Genomic DNA, 22,172 nt, shown 5'->3' on the forward strand with positions numbered 1-22,172 from the left:
CCGCCGCCGGGGCAGGGCTGCCCTCACGGCGGTGCCCGGCGGGGCTGCGCCCCCGGGCCGCGCCTGCGGAAACCCAGCCGGGAATTCCGCCGCGGAATCTGCGACAAACGCCGACTAAGCTGGACACCCCCTGACCGCCCAGCGGCTACCGATGGCTGCCCTGGGACGGTCGTGTTCACGGGGGGAGATGCCGGAGTCTGGGCTGGTGGTTTCGAGTTGTATTTCTCGACTTCCATAATTTTCAAGGGTTTGAGCTGAAGAGCCAGATACTTGAAAATCTCTTTTAGGAAACTGTAGTGCATTGAAAAAATGTAAACCTCCCTCAGATTGTTATTTGGTTGCTCGGCATGGCCATTATTAAATAGAAACCAAAGAACCCCAGCAATGAGAAATCCCCTTGTAACCACGGGAAAGACGCGGAGCCGGGCACAGAGTTGGGAAGGCGTTAGAAGATGCAATTCCCCTGTTGCTCTCCAAGTCTCCCCGTGAGTGCCCGGCTACGCGCAGCTCTGAGGAGCTGAAGGGGACACCTCGCAGTGGCGCCGAGGAGAGCCTTTAGCACAGCTCCATGCAGCCACAGGTGTCGTGACGCTTTTTCCACAGAAATAAGCAATAGAACGTGGTGCAGAACGGAACGGTGCTTTTAGAAAGCTCCTCTGGTAAAAGTAATTAAAAAGGATGGGGCTCTGTAACTCCTGTCTTGAACTGTTCTGCCCCTGCAAGCTCCACAACAGAGTTTTAACTGGTTTTGTTAAGAATGTACAGAAAAACCTGGCTGCCTAAAATACTCCCTTCTCCTACGAAGTTAGGTGTGGCATCACATCCACATCTTGAGGGGACAGCATTATTAATATTTTTTTCTGGTCAACGCAAAGGTAGCAAGAAAAGGAGAAACATTTTATTTTTCATGCAATCAGCTCGGTAACAACAAGGAAAAAGAATTGTTTTTCAGCATTTATAACGCAGATATGTCCAAACAGAATCAGAGAAAGATCAAAATAATAGAGAACCCATTTACAAACATGCTATATTAGATCTACCTATGAAAGCAGTTGAGAGCAGTTTGTTTTGTTGTGAGGTTCTGGTTACTTTACTTTTGTGTTTGTTTTATTTTAAGTGCTTTTTGGCAAGATTATTCAGATAAGACTGACATTCCTTTTCACAAAAATAGAACTGTGTGTTTGTTTCCAGCATTAGCTGTGTGACCCTCAGCTGTCCCCACAGGCTTGTAATATCCCTTAATTCTGCCTGCCTTGTATTTATGCCACATTTATTTACTAAATAGTGAAAAATCACCATTCACACTATTGTATTATTTTACACTGTAAAAGTATCTCTTACAGATCTAAGCAGTAGAAATAAATTCAGAAGTGAGGTACTTCTAAATGACTTTAGGATTAACACCTGCTCTTAAAAGTCATGCAGTTTTAAGGCATTTGAATGCATTTAGAACTTGTGTTGCCTTATGCTAAATAATGATGATGATAATGCTCCCTTTTTAGCACAGCAATCAGTTCCAAGGCAGAGTGTCATAAATGTAGTTTCTGGGGCTCAGAGAACTGCTCAGACTGCAGTCCAGAGCACTGGCACTCAGAAATGAGAAGGCAGCACATTCTGGTGCTGTAGCCACTTTTACTGATCCATTCAAAACAGTTAAAATTCAGTAATTAGCACAGTTGGAGAGTGTTCACACAAATGAAGCTGGAGGCATAAACAAGAACACAGGCAGCTCTCCCTTGTACCTGCCTTTCAGTTAGAGACACATGCCACCTAACCTGGTTGTTTTGAGTTAAATTTTAAAAAGCAAAAAAAGTGCTTCAAATGTCTATCAATGCTAAAAACTGTAGGAAGGCAGGGCAGCATGAAAAGAAGGAACTGTCTTTCAAGATCCTTTTACCCCCGAAGTATTAACCTACAGCAGTCCTCCCCTCCCCTTACCCTTTTCCTCTCTATAGAGACATATGCATGCAGGACATTCCAGATCAATTCAAAGAGATACACAATATATGTTTCTAAGAATTTGCAGTGTTTCCCTAAACAAACTGGACCTGTTCTGATCACTAGAAGCCCATTTCACATCTTGCTTTCCTTGGCCTTTCATAGTGTTTGGAGTGCATGCTCATCTGCACTGCACAAGAGGAAAGCAGCTCCCCCAGTTGTTGGCAGACTGAAGCTTGCACTTTAGCGTACCTGTGGTCTGATACATTAACTCCTTTGAATATCTGACTAAAAAGTCTTAATAGGCTCTAGAACCACACCTGGAGCCAGGACAGAGAGCTTTCACAAGAACATTTAGCCAATCATTATGTACCTTAATCATTAACTACCTTACAGAATAAATGGAAGGTCAGATGTGGGATTAAGTAATTAATGAAGAAAAATATAGAATTCATGGTGTGAATTTCTACAGCTAATATTATGTGCAGTTAGTGATGTCAATATGTCATTGTGTTTCCAATCTTAAAAACAGATGAGTCTAATCTTCTATGGAAAGATTTGCCAAGGTGAAACTTAAATATTAATTTTTTGTAGCAGGCTCCATTATCAGAGCTTTAATGTTATTTATGCTATTATTTAGTAATGAACATGCTGGCAGAGGAACAAGTATTTCAAAGAATCATATGGGCTTTTAGCATAAATCTTATCAAAATTAGTGATAATTTTACTGTTAAATCTTTTCAAAATATGGCAGTACAGAAGCTGAAATGTCCAATTCCCACAGAAAACTTACCTTTCAATTGTTTCCTGGTTTTGTTTCTGCAGGCCAGAAGCCTTCTCCTGAACTCTGGCTGGAGCAACTACACAGACATTATTTCGTATTGATTATTGTGTTGCAAGAGGATAAAATGAGAATGTGACCATGCATTACAGTGAGAGTGAGTCTGAATCCAGGATGACATGCTGACAAAAGACGCTCAGCATTCCTCTTTGAACCTTACCTTTGTGAACATTGTCCAAGTTAAAAATCTTAGCAGAAGTAATTCCTACATGAAAAGCGTTAAGGCTAATTTTAGATTGAGCAGATTAAATCAATCTGAATCAAAGCAGATTAAATCAATCTATCAACCAAAGCATATAGTCTACAGAAAAATCAGTTTATTTTCAAGAGATCCATAGAAATACTGATTTTTCATTAGTTGTAGGTATTAACCTCAAAAAATCAAGGTAAAATGGAGTCTAATGAGCCAATCTACTATGCTGGTGAAATTAGAGACTTTGTGTGTGAGACTCCAAAGGACAGGATGCTGCAGAGGAAGCTGTGGATGCGGTCAGTGTTCCCATTGCACCTCAGGCTATCACCAGGAGCAGAGCTGCAGCACAGGGAAGCTGAAGGTGCTCTCCAGAACATCCTGGATGTTTTGTGCTCAGCAGGAGCACACAGAGCAGCTGTCCACAGCCTGACTGCAACACTCATCCAGTTGGACAAGAAATCAGTGTGTTGCACTAAGGGAGGTTCTTGTTTCTGCTTGCCTGCTCCATCAAGACCCATCTTGGGCTTCTTTAACCTAAACTCATCCACGCAAGAACTGAAGAGATACGAGAAAGCATATAGATGAACCAGATAAGCATGAATTGTAACTGTCTGAGGGAACAGAACTTCAACAAAAGCATCCAAAAACCAAAATGCCCAGCATGTACTTAAATGATTAACTGTTTCAAAGGGCCCTTTGTGTGGATTCTAACAAGGATATTTACATTTGGGTTTGTACTGGCTGCTTACCTTTAAACAGTTCAGACTTCAACAAAGCAAATATGTATTTGGTAGCTGTCAGCCTTCAAATATAACTCATCTGGGCTAATGCGAAGCACTGGAAGTAGTCTTTCCATTATTTACTTAGATAACTTATTTGGAGCCTTCTGACTGTGAACCTCAGTATAAATTGAAGTGGGAATAATTTCTTTTACCATTTACCCAGCAGTTGACACCAGGACCCTTCCCCCCCAACACCTTTTTTATCTAAGTTAATTTAGAGCAAAAAGACACCAACATGTATCTTCTGTCTCAAACCGTTTTGAGACATGGGAAGGAAAGGCCAGTTTTCCAGACCAACTGTCCAACATCCTGCTAACTGCACCATGTTTTCAGCTAGGATAGTAGCTGTCTCCCAGAAGAGAGACAACCTTTCCTTGGCAATTAAAATTGAACGACTCTGCAATACATAAAACCCCCTAGAGTATTAATCAAAATGTCATTTACTTGCATATTTAGCTCACACACTTGCTTACAGTTAGCATTATCAATTTGCTCTGGTTACTTACAGCATGCATTTAATTCCATAGAGTGCTCTGATTTCATTGACTAGGCCTCAATTTGCAAACTGCAATATATATACACACACATAGGCAGCACTTAGAGCAGAACAGCCTGTATAGAGGTTTCTAGATATTTTTCTGTGAAAGCAAATCAAATGTAGCAAACATTAATGTCCTGCATATTTTAAGTCTGCCATCTAAATAACTACATTCTTTTAGGGGACAAAAAGTGAATTTCCATAAAGGCAGAATCCCTCCCATTGTGCTCATCATGGAACAAAGGCCAGAAAGGTTCACTTGGCTGAGACTCTCAGATGAGCTGCCTGAATGCCACAAAGTCAGCCAAAAATAAGTGAAGTAAACCAGAATTCCAGGCCTCTAACAACTAGGCAGTATGAAGGAAAAAGGATACAGGAACGAGGGTTCTTATATCACACCATCATCAGCTAAATGTCTCTAGAGTACAGCAGAAGAAATTTTAATCCAGACTAATGCTTAAAGGCAGATCTCACATCAGATGGGCTTCTAATTTTTTTTTTTTTTCTGGGACATAGAACATCAATTTTATGAGAGTGGGCTAAAAAAAAAAGCATATTCTAACAGATTCAAGCTATGATTCAGTGCAAAATTTGGTGTGAGATACTTTAGTACAAGCCAAGGACAGATACCAGAATTCAAGAAAAAGAGCAAGAAAAGTGAATTTTCCCCTTCCAAGGTGTCAGTGGAAGTCTAAAGACATTTATCTTAAGTGTGTAAAACCAGCTAAAACAAATACCTATAAAGCTTGAGCATTTTTTAAAGTAAAATTCCATACTTGACAAGCAGATTCTCTTTATCTATATTTTTCAGCAGTAATACCACCGTTGCACAAATTTTTAATGTCAAGCCCACACTGCAAGACAGAATACTTGCATTCAAAATAAAGTCCAATTAAGGAATCTTTCAAATCATTATTATCTGCAAAAGATTTATTTTTCTGAAAAAAAATTCCAACAAAAATATTCTCTTAATATTAAGATACTCTGCTGTCAGTCTGCAATAAGGAATGATCATGGTAATTCCAGAAGTTAGGAAATTACCTTTTGGTGTGGGCTTTTTCTCCCCTAAGATGCATCCAACTTGAAAGTAGACATTTCTAAACCTGTGGTTCCTTTTCATCATCTCAGAGAAGCAGCAAAGAAGTCCAAGTAAACCAAACTTTTAATAATATATGATTCAAGGAAAAGATTTTATTTTAGGGCTAAGAAGTTGATAATAAATAAAGGAATATAATAATGTAATAACAGATGTTCTCATGCACTTAACACATACAGTAATGCTGGCTTACACTGCTGTTTGGACAAATTAAGAAGAGGTATTTGGCAATATTGTAAGTTTTGAATAGTTTAAAGATTATAGAACAAGAAATTCTGCTGTTTTTACATTTCATTTATACAAATTCAAATAAATATTAATATATCTATTTTTTCCTCAGATTTTCTGTTCACTTTTAACATGCCCAATAACTAAGCCACAGTAATATACAACTGCCAAGAAAGAGTATTTAAGAATTATACTTATTCCTAAAAATGTATCTTATTTATGTCACATTGTGCAAGCTCTTTAGGTAAAATTAGATTTTAGGAAAAACTGCAGAAAATTTGAATTCATTAAAACATATCCAGTGCAAAGGCCAGTCTAGTCCACACATTATGGTATTGTAATGTAAGCTAATATAATTTAAATAATAAAACATGCCTATATGATTCTGAGAAAGCTGAATATGTTTTATGTTTAAAGATTTGACATCTAATATGCAGATCCTGCAATATCAGAATTTTTCAAATCTTCATGAGATGGCAAAATAATGGTAAGATTTTATAAGTAGGCTTTTTTTTTTTTAGGATAACTCACATTAACAGTACTACAGTGGCCAAAAAAGACAAACTATTATAATAGAAATCAATCTGATTAAAAAATTAAATATTCCAATTAACACTGAAAAAGTGTTTGTAATCATTATTTACAGTTGCTCAATGATACCAGTGTATAACTCCACACAGTCAAAGTGTGCCACTCCCCGAGCAAGCCGCGGTTCCGGCTCCCGCGGGGGATCCGAGGGCCGGGCGCTGTTCACGGGCCAGCGTCAGTTCAGGGAAGGCGATCGGTCTGTGCTCCAGAGCAGTTCTATGTACGGCCACTTGGTCTGCAAGCAGCGCTTCACCGGAGTGTCGTCGGTCTGCAGCATGGGCTCTTCAAAGCCCATCACAACTGCTGTGCCTTCCACATACATGACCTGTCAAAGGAAACCCAACCCTGTCAGCCTGTTCAAGAATTGGAAGATGAGATGAGTATTTTCACCAGGCCAGGAGAGGGTTTGTAATAATACACACCACATCTGTGAAGTTTTACATCCTTCCTTTTTTAATGAAATGGAAGTATGAAATTGAAAAACCCTGATCTTTGAATGCTTCTGCTTACATTTTGGGGTATGGAACTACTGGAGATTTCACAGGGGTAATTTTAAGGACTTAACTACAAGCTATTCCAAAGACGGAGTAGGTATATTTTCTGGAAGAAGTCTTACTTAAGTCTTTCTTGCTCCTTATGTCTCTTAATACCTTACAATCTTTTACTCTAAATTCTCCTGGAATTTAAAAGCAGTCATGTTGTGTCTGGTATATCCCTTTTTTCAAGAACGCTGGAAATGAAACAGGTCATCTTTGTTTCCTCAGTAAATGGCTCAAAAATAAAACCCCTAATTTTTTGATGTGAGCATGTACTACTAAAAAAAACTCACAAAAACTTCTAAACAACCTAATTTAGATGTAGAGTTACTTCTAGAAGTTGCACTTTGCGTGTGTTACATCTCCACTGTCCCTTGCAGTTCAGACCCCCCCTTATGACAGGTAGGTGTGAGAAGTGCTCTTTTCAAAATGCAGAGTTTCAGAGAGCTGGTTTGGCCAAGCAATCCAGTACAGTAGCTCAAATACAATTAGGAGCACAAAGAAGTTTCCAATTCCAAATATATAATTTTGGGAGAAAATTATCAAAATAATAGCTTTGTAAAAAGTCTGTTTCAAGTTTAGAGTATTTTGCCTTCAATTATATTCAGTTTTGTTTGTGACTGTTATAAGGGCTTAATTGCAAATCTTACCTTTTCATTATAATTAGATTGCTTCAGTCCATTGTAATGGTAAACAGTGAATGACTCTGAAACCCTGGAGTCCTAATAGAAAGAAAACAGTTAATTTCATGTGGCATCCATTGTGCCTTGATTCTCTTTACAGCTAGACAGATGCATTCAACCAGTAAGACTTGTGAAAACTGTTAAAAAGTGCCATTTCTTTTAGGTGACAAAATCTTCATTTTACCTTTCTTATCAGAAATAAAAACACAGATGTCAGTAAATTAATGAGTAATGCCCCCAAGAGCAAGCCATGAATTTCTGTGTTCACCTGGACGATCTGAAGTACAACTTCAGCACTGACCTTGGAGAAGCCATCCTAATTTTTCATGTCAGACACCTTATGCAGTAGTCACATACATGATTATTTATGATGGTTTGGATGCCAAAAAGTTTTTTACTAAGGACTAGATCCAATCTCTGGCCCTCTATCTGAGAGCTAAAAAGCTAATATACTCCCATGCTTGTCTAACTACACTAATTTTGAGGACACTGGTTCTGCTGAGGTCCAACAGCAAAGCTACTGGCTCTTGGTGATCTTTACCATTCCAGTGGTTTAAATGCTGTAATCCTAAGAGGACTGAAAGCTTTGGATTTCACTGAATCAGGAGACACACATCAGGTGTAGTATCAGCTCTTTCATGCCTACTGGACCAGGCTCCTAAAAAAAGCTTATCCATTCTTTGAGCATATGGAAGTAAAGGCTGGAATGAGAGTAAATCTGCTCAGGTTACAGTACATCCATCAGATTACAAAAACCCTCATTTACTCTTGAATGATTCACAAACTCTATCCCTCTATGGGTCTCTCACAGCCATCCAGGCTATTTCAGTGGAGGGGGGTGATGAAAAGGAAGGTAAGAAGTAACTCTGCTAACTCTGCTTATAGAAGTTGCTTCACAGACATAAAGAAAATTAAGCCTTTCTGGGGAAGGCAAGAGGACCCTTTCATTGCCCTGAGGAAGTTATGCTCACCCAGAAGGGAAAAAAAATGCTGTTTTTGAGTTTCTGTGCCATGGAAGTTAAGAATTTTGTGCAGTTATTGTTTCCAAACAAATAAAAAAAAAAACCCCAAAAACCAAACAAACAAACAAAAAAAAACCAAACCCACAAAACAACAACAACAACAAAAAAAAAACCAAACCAAAAAACAAACAAAAAAAAAAACAAACAAAAAAAAATCCCAAAACAAAGAAAAACAAAGGGCTAGCACAGAATTCAGGAATCCCCCTCTTCATGTGACTGGCCTAAGTAGTAAGGAGTCAGGCTGAATAGCCTTGAATAATTTTTTCTAAGCCAACAGTTTTCAGAAGGAAAACTGAGATAACTCCACATTGAAAGCAGGAAGGTAAGTACTTTTTAGGAGAATAAGAATAGGGGTTTGAATATTCTCAGCCAAGGAATCTAATCTGGATCTCCCGAGCTCTAGCTAGATGTTCAAATATTAACATCAGCAATTCCAACCATCACTGGTATCTGCTATTTCCTCACAGTATTTGAAAGAAAGACTTTCAAAGACATTCATCTTCATTTCTACAGAATTTCTGTTTCAGAAAGAATTCTGAGCAAGGTGTCAGTATGGGTAAGGGCTACTGCTACCTGATCCACAAAGTACAGACAGATTGAAAAAATGGATACTGCTGGCAGGTTCCAGTCCAAAACATGCTGATTGCTCAAACAGCACCCATAAGGCAACAACAATTCCCATGTTTTTTACTGGAGCCAGTGAAGGACAGGAAACACAGTGTTTGGGAATCACATGTAGCAGGGAATTAGCAGTTGACAGACAGGCATTGACCCAGGGGCTCCAACTTTAACAGGAGGCAGAGTTCCTCCACCAAGGTGACCAAGGCAGGGTTCTGCCCATGATTGCACTGTGCTTTGTTCTCCAGCTTCCCCTCTTCAGCCAATGATGCTCTTATGATAGGCATGAGAGGCAGCAGTCCCAAACAATGGCTCTTTTCTCCTCCACCTCCCTATGGCCGATGGTACTGGAGAGTTTAGGCACAGCCAATTATGGAGGATGTCCTTTGGCATTCTGAACTTCATTCTAAGCATCTGGGGCCTAAAATGAAGCAGTGGAGTCTTCCAGATTTGCAAATGTAATATAATTGTAAGAAACAAATTCTATTCAATTGTACATGTATTTCCACTTCTGTATAAACAAATGAAAGGAAGAAACAGTTGGCAAAAATATAAACCAGATGTAATTCCAAAAGGCCAGAGAAAAGGAGCACCAATTCCTCTTTCTCTTTCCTCCAGATGACGAAAGCCTCTGAATGATTTGATATATTCAGTCCCTACCATCTTTGGCAGTGCAATTCTAGTGTCTTCTGACTGACCAGAATGTTTCATAGTACAGAATGTTATACCCAGTGCTGCACAATCCTAACAAAAAGAATCTTGCTGAAGGCACTTAAACCCATCAGCTTCACATTTCCTTGATTGTAAAAATTAAGCCACATACTTTCAGTGACAGATTAAGCTAAAAAGTCTTTAAAGAAGTACTCCTCTCAGGCCTTCTTCCACCAGCCTATTCTTCTACCCCAGGAAAACCTGCTCTTTTTTGCCAATACAAGCATGTGCATGGCCATGGAACAAGCCCCCACACATCTGCAAATAGAGCTCTGATCCAGACCAGCTCCCTTTTCTGGTTTACCACAAATCTGTTTGAAGAGACTCCTGGGGGCAGGGAGGCAGTGTGAGAGCAGGAAAATGTGATCCAAGGCAAAGAGGAAAGAGGACAGCAGTGCTAGGTTAACACCTGCCTCTCAGTAGTGGTGCAGTCTTAAAGAATATATGGAACAGACTGACTAAAAATAACATTCCAATACCCTAACTTCCACATATGTTAAATCTAAGTCTATAATGACTTTTTTGTTAAAGTGTCAAAAATTTTACATTATCAAGAAATGTACGTAAAAATAGTTTTACATGTGTTTACAACCTTTTCCCATTTGCAAGCAACATTTTTAATATTGATAAAACCAGTATGGTCATTTATTCTCAGAAAAACCAAACTCAGATGAACTTTCTGAGTAGGAAACAATTCAATGTCATATGCAAAATGCTTATATATTTCCTGAAGTTAAATTTAGAACAATGGAGTTTCCTTCCAGTGTAGAGCTGACAAAATCATGGATGTGTTACAGAAAACAGTAGTCTACCATTTGTGGTGGAATACAGAAGTTATCTGCTGATTAGCTGAGTTGAATAAACACAATACTTATTAAAATTTACTCTTGTGATATTCATGAAAGTTTTTAATGAATCTCAAAGCCAAACAGATTACAAATGCTCTGCAGCAAAGAAGCTATATTGATTACCTGCTCAGGGAAGAATTCTTGCAGAAAGGGACCCAGTAGTATGATGCCCAGTCCTTCTGGGTCTAATTTGGTCTTCATGAGGTTTACACTAAGATAAAAACATTGAATATAAAAGTATGAGTAAGACACTTTTATTCTTGCATGACTAAGTTATGCTGTGCTACCACAGTACTGACTGCCAAGTATAGCAATACTATTCTATTTTTAATCGTAAGTGACAACTGCACCAGAATGGCATGCAAGTTGCCAAAACATGGTTATTTTTAAGTAAAAGTAATCTGTTATTTTAAATTAAATAAGTGATAATTCTCAAGGACCACCATATTTGGTAAAATAATTTGAAACCCATATAATCTAAAACCAGGTTTACAGCCCAAAAGGCATTTTGCTGTCTTGTAAGCATTCTTTAAAGATACAAAAACCAGTCATCTTTCAAATATAGCTCTGTGACTGCCAAACAACCTGTTTTTAAACAGAGATTTTAATACCTTCCAAGATTTGCTAAGTACACTGCAATAAAATTAAATTTAACAGATATATTTCTTATTTGCATCACGTACTCGGTATCAAAGAAGCCAGAACCAACAAACAATGGAAATACTAACAATACTAATCTGGAAGCCTTACTGAATGACTACAGTCTAATTTCAGGTCACTGCAAACAAAGGTCAATTGTAAGACTATATATCTATTTAAGCAATACATTTCTACAGGCAGCAGATTGCATCTATTTGCATCTACCTAGCCCTCTGCCTGAGTTCCAAGCTGTACCGTACGCAAGAATGTCCTCACTGGGTCAAACCAACAGAGCGCCTTGCCCAGTGTCCTGTTCCTGACACTGGTCACAGTGGATGCTTACAATAGAGGACAACAGGGCAAACACACATCCTTAGTTTACCCTCCCCATTTCCAGCAGTCTGCTGCTCAAAGACATCTTCAGTGACAGGCAGTATCTAAAACACAAAGATATATATTTTTCTTTCCATGCATGTACCTAATTGGCTTTTAATCCATCTGTATTTCTGGCTCTTAATAAACTCCACTCAAAAAATACAAATTAAACTATGGATTCTAGAAATAAGTGTCTTCTATGTTTTGAACCTGTCACCTGATTCAGTTTGATGACACCTCATTTTTGTATTGTGTGAAGCAATTAATAGTAATTCCCTACTTACTGTGCCAATGGTTGTCTATCTTTTCCAGGTCAAACAGTTCTAACCTAGCTTTTCCTTGCACTAATGGCATTCTGTAGCTTGAATTAGCCTTGTTGCCTTGTTGATAGCTTTCTATAATATTCTTTTTCCAAGATGGAGTGAAACATCAGGCATTTGTACAATGATGTAACTCCTTTGAATCCCACTCCATAAGTCTGGCTATCACTACGAGTTTAAATCTCAAGATCTGTTTCCTGACCAGTAATATCTAGTTCACAGACCCACAATATCTACGTGAAATCAGCATTGCTTTATCCCCTGAGCAACCAATCTACATTTACTTTATTGATACTTCTCTGTTCCTATATCTTCTAGTAACTTCTGCTGCTCTTACACATCCCTTTTTTTAACATCTCAAACACATTTGTATCAGCAACAATCATACAAATCCCTACTGTCAAACCCTTGCTGGTAAAATAACAAAATTCACAGACAATACAAATTCCTGTAAAATTCCTCTAATTATCTCCCTGTATTAAGAAAAAGTGACATTTTTATTCCTTGATCAATTCTTTATCTACAAAAAATGTTCCTTCCTATTCCATGTTTATACATGATACATTTGCATGTGAATTTTCCCTAGACTGGCCTTCAAATCCTTTTCTAAGTCCTATTGTTCATTTGTCACCTTTCTCATTCCTATACTGTTTGGTACCAGTAGCTCACAGTGGTAGGCAACCTAAAAGAGTTCAGCAATGTTATTCTGACATTTCTTCAGGATTTTGCATTTTTTTTTACTTGACACTTCCGAATGTTACTTACTTAGGACCACCCATCAAAAGGCTTACGTGTGGAACCACTCTGTAATCTTCTCCAGTGATGAGGAGAACTGCTCCCTACCACCTTCTCTGCTGAATATGAAGAACTCACTGCACTTTCCTAATGGACTTTCAATACTTTTAAAACATTGGGAATCATCTATCAGAACTACAAACATCTTGCAGGCCCCTTGGCACTGATGGGCTCAGAAGAATACTATTAGATTTGTTTTATAACTTTACTTATTAGTCTACAGATTTTACCTCTGCTTTATATTGTATTTATATTTAACATTCCATAAATTCAGAGTCTTCCCATTTTTTTAGTGTACACAGCTGCATTTTCCATTAAGAAGACACACTCTCAGTTTCTCATAGATGTCTCTTTTATTACTTAGGCCTTTAACCAACCCCCAGGTCTCTTTTGTTGGGGGCTGTGAGCAGAAGGTGTAGTTTCCAAGGTCTTTTTGATTGTTGCACAAAGCATTTTGTCCTTTTGGCTACCGCTTATGTTTCTTCACCTTTAAGTAACTTCCTTTCTTGGTCCTAACATAGAACTAGTAGTAAGTTATTTGAATTCTTTTTGTTTCTCCCTCAACACACAGAGGATGTATCATGCAAATCTGAAGAGAATGGCTCCGTTAAGGTCCTTGGGAGAAGAATTTTAAAATTTCTAACACTGAATGTGGTATCCTATAAACTATGCTAATTTATTATTTTTTAAAAAAAAATCACTACTCAAGTGAAACCACGACTGAGAACTTGCAAGATACTGGATTTCAATCCTTCTATTCCTCATTCTGACTGCTCTCAAATTTTAGCCAAAATTTTGGCTATGTCAGTGGCTGTTTGAAACCTGCCCAATGCTGCAGCAGAATTGCAACAACATTGTGTTTGCAAAAAGAACCATTACAGATAATTTTAAAAATGAACTTAGAGTTATGTAATGAAATTAAAGCAAAGTGTATATACTCAGTAAAGAAATACAAGAACTATTTAAAAATACAGCACCATGTAAGTTTTTAAATATGGCCACTGTACAAAATTCAATCAGTTAAGCAGGAGGGCAGATTTAATAAACTTGGATTGTACTGTGTTTCAACTGAGGTTTTTTCCTTCAGCAAATCATTAACACCTTTCAGTGTTACTGGTACCACAGCAGAACTACTGAACACATATGTGATTGTGCTTCAGTCTAAGTGCAAAGCTTGGCACCTGAACTCAAGAGGTTACAAGTGTTGGGGTGATGGCCTTTGTACAACATTGCTGAGAAGTGTGTGGAACAAAAGCCTCCACTACTGGTCAAATAGACAGAGAGCATAAAATGTTTTAAGCAAACTAAACCTACATTGATGGATGTGCTCAAATCAGTGCCCTAAAGGGCATCAAATGGTTTTTAGAAACAGGCAAAATAAATGAGACAGGTGGATTCTCAGATACATTTACTGAAAGACTAGAAAAGTTTACTAAAAACACATGCAATGGCATTCAGTACTGGCTAAGTCACCTTGCTAATTCATGTCTGCTCTACAGAGTTTTCCCCTCTGCAGTTCTAAAATTCTAATCAGATCTGATTTTTATACATTCTGAGATTCTGAGAAACTTTAAGCCTTGAATTAGATAACCACACATTTAAATACTACATTTGGAGGTAAGGCCTTTAATTTTACTTAAGAACAAACAAACAAAAAACAAGAAAAAAAGCCTGTATGGAGTTCGAAATACATTATTTATACTTGGGTTCCACACTAAAAAGACAGAAGATCTAGAACCCAAACAGAGCAGGTTCTCAAGATAATAGGCAATATTTTTATTTAGACAGTTATATAAGACTGCATATTCCATGGTTTGATCATGGCTTTTCAATACAGCAGATCTTTTGGCTGTCTCTTTGTACATCAGTTTATATTTTATGTGCTATGCACAATAAAATAGGATAGGGCTGTGCCACAAATACCCTGAAAGACAAACAACCAAATGGAAAACTGCTGAATGAAGAAAGAGGATTTCTGCAGAGACAGTAGAATAAAAAATTGAGACAGTAGAACAAAAAGGTGAAAGACATCATCTCATATCTATTAAACAACGTCTTTTTTTCTTTCTCCTCCTTAAAAAAAAAAGTCTTTTGCAAATTTCATCCCTTATTGCTGTAATATGAATGTGAGCCTTTTGTCTTGCACTTTCTTGTGGTTTGGGTATCTCTTTATTTCAATTTTTACTCCTATCCTCCAGAGAACAACTCAGTAAACTTCATTATAAACTACACTATAAACATTTGAAAGGACAGCAAATAGGCTCAATCACATTTCAGATGGCTCTGGTAAGTAAACTCACAGTCTCCACAGTCATCAGTTTTGACCCAACTAAACTAACCAAATGTTTACAAGAGAGCAGAAGCAACTTTTGGAGCAGTAAAAAAGTACAAGTGCTTGGCTCTCCTTTCTGGGTTAAGCATTTAGGCACAAAACATGGTATGTTTTGACATCGAGGGTTAACTGCTGTCACTTAATATTAGTCTTATCTGTCCATATTAGAGCTAAAACATTTGAGTTTTAACTCCAACCCTGGGAATCAATGTGTTATTTCTGAAAATAAATGGCAGTCATAAACACTACTAGGTCCTGAGTGCTGCTGGAAACAAAAGTGTAACTGAAGCAGTTTCAGCTTTCAACTCAGCATAGAGATCCAGTGGTAATCCAGACTTGCCTCTGAATACCTTGACTGATTAGGCTTCTGGCACACCATTTCACCTACATTAATACATAAAAATATAATCCTGACCATCTCCTGAATATATAGTAATGCAGTAGGTTTGAGGGGTTTTTTTTTGCTTCTAATTATTACTACCAAAGTTAGAGACATCTTAATTTTAATTCCGTCCCTTAAATTGAAAGCTTAACATTTGAAAATAACACTCTGCGCCCAGAATGAAAAAAATCCAAACTAGGGAAAAAATACAAAACCAAAACCAACCCAAAATGACAATAGATATGTGGTAAATGCAATCAAGAAAGAAAGCCTTAAATGATAATTCATGTAATTCATTGATACTTCTGCAGTATTTAAATCTTATTATACTTACTATTCAGGATCTGAAACAAGGTCCAGAGCCTTCATTACATCTTCTAGCAGTGTGTCAGGTATAAACCCATTATCTGAAGAAGTAGCAGAGTTTCTTGTGAGGAAAAGAAACAAAATGCTTTCCACAACAAATTTCACTTAAAAATACAATAACAGCCTATCTTTATACGTAATATTTGCAAGCAAATGTTGGGGTTCTAGAAGGAAAGGAATTTTCAACTGCTTTCCTGGCACTTAAAAAAAAAAAAAAAGGAAGTGCAATACAGAAACTGGATTTATCATCCATACACTTAGAAGCTTAATACTTGCTAAGAATTCAGTCTTTATATAGAGTTCTCCATGACGTACCTTGGGATAATAACTGCACTGTTTTTTCCTTTGGATTAATTAAAATAGTACCTGAAAGCTAGACATCCTCTGTTTTCCAAAACATAAGAAAATTTTCCGTGTATGCTGCATACATTCAAGAACAAAATCTCATGAAGAATAAATCATATTAGATCAGTTTTTTTATGAAAACTTAATATAGGAGAAATAAATTTTATTCAAGATTTATGTTAACTACAAAGAACATAACAAGGTTAAAAAATGTCTCTTTTCAAAAACTATACTTCCTATTGCACAAATTCCTTTACTGCAGAATTCTCAGATAATTTCTTCATAGAATTATGGAATGTTTTGGTTTAGAAGGGTCCTTAAAGATCACCTAGTTCCAAACTGCCTGCTGTGGGCAGGGTGACCTTCCAGTAGACTACGGTGCTCAATGTCTCTTGTAGATTGACTCCTGTACACGACATTTCTTAAGGACTAGGCATTTCATTCCTCTCTTAATGAGTACATTTCTATTTAAAAATCTTATTTCAGCATCAAGTACAGCCCTTACCCTCAGGGTCATATGTCTGGAAAACTCTTCTTGCTTGTTCTGAAGGTGCTTCAGGAGCAACAAGGGCCATGTCCTATGGAATTAAAAAAAACCCAAAAACACAAAGAAAACTTAAAAAACATTCTTACTTCAGATACAGATTACTTAGAAAATATTTAGCCCTACTACACCCAGTTGGAACCTAAGTTAATAAAAACTTCAATACAACAGAAGAAAAATTAAAGTAACTTGGCAATTTTGCTGACAGTGACATAAAACAATCAAGAAGTATGCTAAAGATCATTCAATAAACTTCTAGGCTAATTATATGCAAGTTTTTTCCTGCGGATGTTGTGGCACAAAAGCTAATTGGAAACTACAACTCCAATCATTTGTACTCAAGAACTCCAAATGGGAAAGTGCACAGGAGAAACTAATTTGGGAGGAGTCCCTTTGTCCTGCTCATTTCTCCTGATTAGAACAACTTGCTTGCTTCATGTACTGGAAATATAAATGCTAGAGTTTTATAGTAATTCAGCATCACGATAATGTAATTTTAAGGATCCATAAATACAACTTAATAGACACAAATCCACTGTTAAATGAAAAAATTTCCACTGATTTTAAAAATGAATGATAACTAGAATATTTAAAGAAAACCAATATTCTAACAGTGTATCTTCGTGTTCACATGTTCTAAAATGCTTTAAAGTACATTCAGACAAAAAGACTAAATTAACTCAACACAGTTGGTTTCAGGATGCCAAATAAAGTATAATTGTGCAGCTGTCGAGCACATAACCCGTCATAATGGGTAACACTTGTTATTATATAAGGCACATACACACTATGAAATTTTGTAATATTTGACCAACTCTTACATAATCTGGAACACAAAACATACTAAGCAGGACTAGATTTCCTTATCACAGTGTATTACAATAAACTAATGTAAATATTGCTCAGTTTAACACCAGTGATGCCATAGCACATAAAGCTTATTAACAACAAGATGATTAGTGATTTCAATATTCAGGATTTAACTCTGAAGAAGGAATGTTTTAGTGGTAGTTTCTTATTAAAAAACTCAGCAGCACAAAGCCTACGTAACAAGAGAGAACACACAGAATTTCCAATGGTATGGAAGGATATAACCCAAAGTAACTTCCAATGGCAAAGATACAGAATTTCAAATATAAACTACATAGTTTTACTTTGGTTTACGAGTATGCAGCTCCTTCCATACAATCTTAATGTAATCCAAGAATAAAGACTACCATTTGTGCTGTCCTGCCTACCCACAAATTATCTTGTTCATGTAGTACTTTCCACAATTTCATGTGACACAAAACAGATTCTTTAAAGCAAGTCTTCTGCTATTGCCAACAATTTTTTTTCATAGTCCAATTGCACATAATGGGTATTTCTGTTAGCATTTTAATTTTCCAGGTCCTTAGTTTTTCAGTTCATGTATGTATACATGGGAAGAACTTAGAGATTAAGTCACTAAATGCATTAGTCATACTGAAAATTCTCTCCCTTTTAAAGGAACTTTCAAATATGGTAAAGCCTCCAAATTGTTACATATTAACATTTTTTATTCACTAAATGTGATGTACTGATGCTCTAAGCAAGTAACTTCAGATGGAAACTTAGAAAAGTCTGTCTCTTGAGTCAGATAACCAAAAATCCAACCTCTTACCTGCAAAATAATTCCAATTTTTCACTGAGATTGCTGTAGTATAAAAAGTTAAAATGCAATCTCCTTTACATACAAATACCACACGATCTCTTAACTTATCATGTCATTAATTTCCACTATGTAGATAACTTTAAAAACTTCAATTAGCCAATATATTTGTACTGGGGGAAAAAAAATACCATAGGTCCCTCATGCAGTAAAGCTGAAAATGTGATAAACATCTAACAAAAACATATTTCAGCTGCCCAAGCTGATATTTCACCATATGTGCCAAAATAGATTCCCCACCCCAGCCTTATGAATTGTATTTTGATGTAACCCATGCAGTGAAAGTTCCATATAAGGGAATCACATAAACAGTTAATTACAATAATTATTTCCAATACTAAGAACAACATGTCCCAAAAATCATGTTTCACCCATTGGCTCTTGTGATACCCAAACAAGTCATTTTACATTACTTTGAGAAGTTATTCTCATCAGTAGTACCAGTTATTTTAAGATCCCATGCTTAGCCTCAGAGGGAAAAAATATTCTTCATAAGTTTTAATGAAAACATTCCCAAATTTTTCATTCTACAAATCCAAAGCAGAACATAATGGCTAAGCCGCACTGAAATCCTGGCTATGAATTTTTTGCAAAAATCACACCCTGAAAGACCCATTGCCTTGAAAAATGAAATCTGCTTGCATATGAACTGCTTTATGGTTTTACACTATCATTACTGAGTGATAAGTGGAAGAATTATATATTGTAATGCTAACTTTCTTCTTACAAATTTACCTAAAAGCAACATAGAAACACTGATGGTTTATCAACTTTTTAACTTGCTATAACTTAATCGCATCTGGAGAACTGAAGCTTATTCAATACAGTCTTGTATTAGAGAGAAAAGTGTGTATTTTTCAATGCTATAATCAGTGGCTTTCAAGGCATTAACTTTTCCAAAATGGCTTCCTAAGAAAGCAAGGTTGATGGGATCTCTGAAAGTTATTCCCATCTCTCTAGCTGACTTCTGAATCCATTGCCCAATTTCAATTTTACAGGAGTCTCACAACTAATTGTTGAAACTGGATGCCAGGCAGACCATCTCAGTGAGGAGTTGGTTCAAAAAGAAATTTCATTTTATGTGTCAGCAAGGTTCCTTTGGAGATTGTATTTTGAAAGAGAAAAGACACTTCACACAATCCTACTGATGTACTATGTAACTGTATCATTATAATTTGGACACACAGGACTTTCACACACAACTGGAATGCATTTCAAATTGGATAGTGCTCTGAAATTGGAACGTCCAACTTCAGATCCTCCTATGTCTGTAATCATTCATTTGCAACCAATCTCCACATCCACTCTATGTACCCCAGAGCACACAGAGAATGTTCTTCTTCAAAAGGTGAAGGGATCCTGCTACCAAAGCCAGAACTGAAATGCTGTTTAGAGCCTGAGATGTAACAACTCACTTAACAAAGAGAGAATAGAATTAATTGAATGCAGCTTTATTTGGGGCAAGGAGCACAAGTGCCATATGTATCACCATGCATACAAATGAGTTTGTGTCCTAAAGGTATCAGACAGTTTTACCTGTAGGGACTGGCTAGGAAGTGAACCAAAAATTAAAATTTAACACAGACTGGTATCAGTTGAAAAGCAGGAAATGTATTATCACTACAGTAGCAAAAAAAGGTTCAAAGACTAGAATGATACAAAAATCCCGTTGCTGGCCTTCATAAAGATGAAGAAAGCTCAACAGAATTTGGGCATTGCTTGAAATTAAATAGCAGGTTTTTTTTGTAGGTTTTCCTAGGAGCTATTTATCAAACCAAGGAAAAGAGAATCCTTAAGATCTAAAATGGGAGGCCATTATTACCATTACACAAAGAACTGAACAGTTATGAAAAGGTCACAGATCTTTTCTCCTCTTAGGCATCACTGAGGAAGTACTGAGACTGCTGAGGTATGAAGTTACTGGTTCTAAAAATATCAACATATCATCTACTGTCCATCTAGGCAGACTACTGTGAAGGGTCTGTCTGGAAAGGGACAGTTAGAGAATCATGCCATGGTAACAAAGCAAGTCAAATCCTACAGCACTTACCTGTGAAGTCAGTCATAAACCATTTGATGTTCTTTGACATAAACTCAGTTTAAAAGACTACAAGTCTGGCTCTGAACAGAGAGATGGCCAGTGAAGACTAGTTCAAGACTCCCATTTGTGTTCAGGGACATCACCCACACCAGCAGCTTGCAGGAGGCAGTGCCCTTGGTTGCTGCAGCCATGGCAGTGCCCTGCACTGACGGCTTACCATGATTTTCTTGTGCTGGCCAACAGAATGTGCCATTGCTCTGCAGCACACTATCTTCCATGAGAGAAGACATTAAAAAATGCCAAACCACTGGAGCATACCTGAACAATACTTGGAGTAGTATAAGATTTTTTTCAACTTGAGAGATGTATATGGAAAAACTGAAGGAAAGGTCCTAGACTTTTCTGTCACTATACAAGAGCTCTGTGGCCACAACTATTTCCACTTCAGAATAGTAGGTGTCAAAGATCATATACTGTATCCTCCTAAGCCCTGAAGAAGGGCTATAAGTCTATCTGGGATTCAGAAAATGCCAAAAGAAAATACTTTCCTTGAATAAGAAGAGAGGAAAAAAACACAAAAGGAAGAATGCCACCCCCAAAGTAGTGGAATTCTTATCAGGGGTTCAGAAAATAAAATACAGGCCTTGTAGTTTAGACCAGGAAAAGACAAGTTAATCTCAAAGTGTTCATCAAGGGATAGTGGTGGTACTAGAGGAGGAACATTCATGACAAGCAATTTGCTGCACTGAGGTAGTTAAAAGGAAGCAAACTGGCTCTAGCTGTACACTGCCTTGCAAAAGTGAAACAACTACATTTACTCTACAGTACCTGCAGTACCTTGCTGAGGACAGAGGAGAGTTCTCAATAGGGAAGAAAGAAAAGCTACATATGGACTACAAACTCTTTTTCACCTTCACCCATAGTACCAGAGAGAAAAGAGAGCCTGCTTGATCCAAGGGTGGGGTGAGGGTGTGGAAGAAAAGCGAACACAAACCAAAGAAAAAGAATTAGCAACAGAAATCTGAGGACTCTGCCAGCCTATTCGTCAGGAAAGTGGGGCTTTTAACATACAGTCAAGTAAGTTATAGAAACCACAATATATCCTCCATTCCTTTGGGAGAGGGTGGTTTAATAAGACAGCCAACAAAGCCACAGTGTTGCAGTTTTTAAAAATAAGAGAAACTCAGAAGTATACAGCGAATACCTATTTACAGTTACATTGCCACAGATGTTGGTGGTTTAGTTTAAAACATCACAAGAAGGCAACAATTAATGTGGCGACTCATTAAAAAATAAGAGCTTCTTCAACATGTTCCTTGCTTTCATGGACAGATTACAAGAGATTGCTATAAACCAATAAATATTAGGTATATAGTATTTTTCTTATTCAGTTACTAGCTTGTTTTGCTCATCAACACAAAATGTCTTTGTTCTGAAAGTAAAAACAATTATTGGAATTACAGACCAAGAGTCAGCAAATTTGAGTTTACTGGAATTCTTATCTAATAACTAAATTACATACTACTCTCCAGTCACAAGCTTAATCTGAAAGGGCAGCTTTTCAAATTATAGCTTTTTTTTTTTTTTTGAAGACAGAACACAATACTATATAACAACAAAACTTTGTTCTTAAGAGGAATCAAGCTGGAAGTGAACAAATTCCATGTTTTATGACTTCCAAAACCTCCACTATATAATTAATTCAAGATGAACTCTATTAT

At 37.1% G+C, this 22,172-nt stretch overlaps 1 protein-coding gene across 2 annotated transcripts in view; it reads right to left on the minus strand.

The window, feature by feature from the left end:
• Positions 1-5,436: 5,436 nt before the first annotated feature.
• The window catches only part of MINDY3 (MINDY lysine 48 deubiquitinase 3), a 49,416-nt gene continuing 32,680 nt past the window's right edge, over positions 5,437-22,172 (minus strand). For both annotated transcript variants that reach the window (XM_041408801.1, XM_041408802.1), the window contains 5 exons: positions 16,682-16,754; positions 15,800-15,872; positions 10,746-10,833; positions 7,391-7,462; positions 5,437-6,529 (listed from right to left, as the gene is read on the minus strand). In XM_041408801.1, coding sequence (XP_041264735.1) covers positions 6,380-6,529; positions 7,391-7,462; positions 10,746-10,833; positions 15,800-15,872; positions 16,682-16,754 — 456 coding nt within the window. In that variant the 3' untranslated portion in view covers positions 5,437-6,379. The remainder of the gene's footprint in view (positions 6,530-7,390; positions 7,463-10,745; positions 10,834-15,799; positions 15,873-16,681; positions 16,755-22,172) is intronic.

Source organism: Onychostruthus taczanowskii, unplaced genomic scaffold (genome assembly GCF_017590055.1).
Source record: "Onychostruthus taczanowskii isolate IOZ18803 unplaced genomic scaffold, ASM1759005v1 scaffold3, whole genome shotgun sequence".
Lineage (NCBI taxonomy): Eukaryota > Metazoa > Chordata > Aves > Passeriformes > Passeridae > Onychostruthus > Onychostruthus taczanowskii.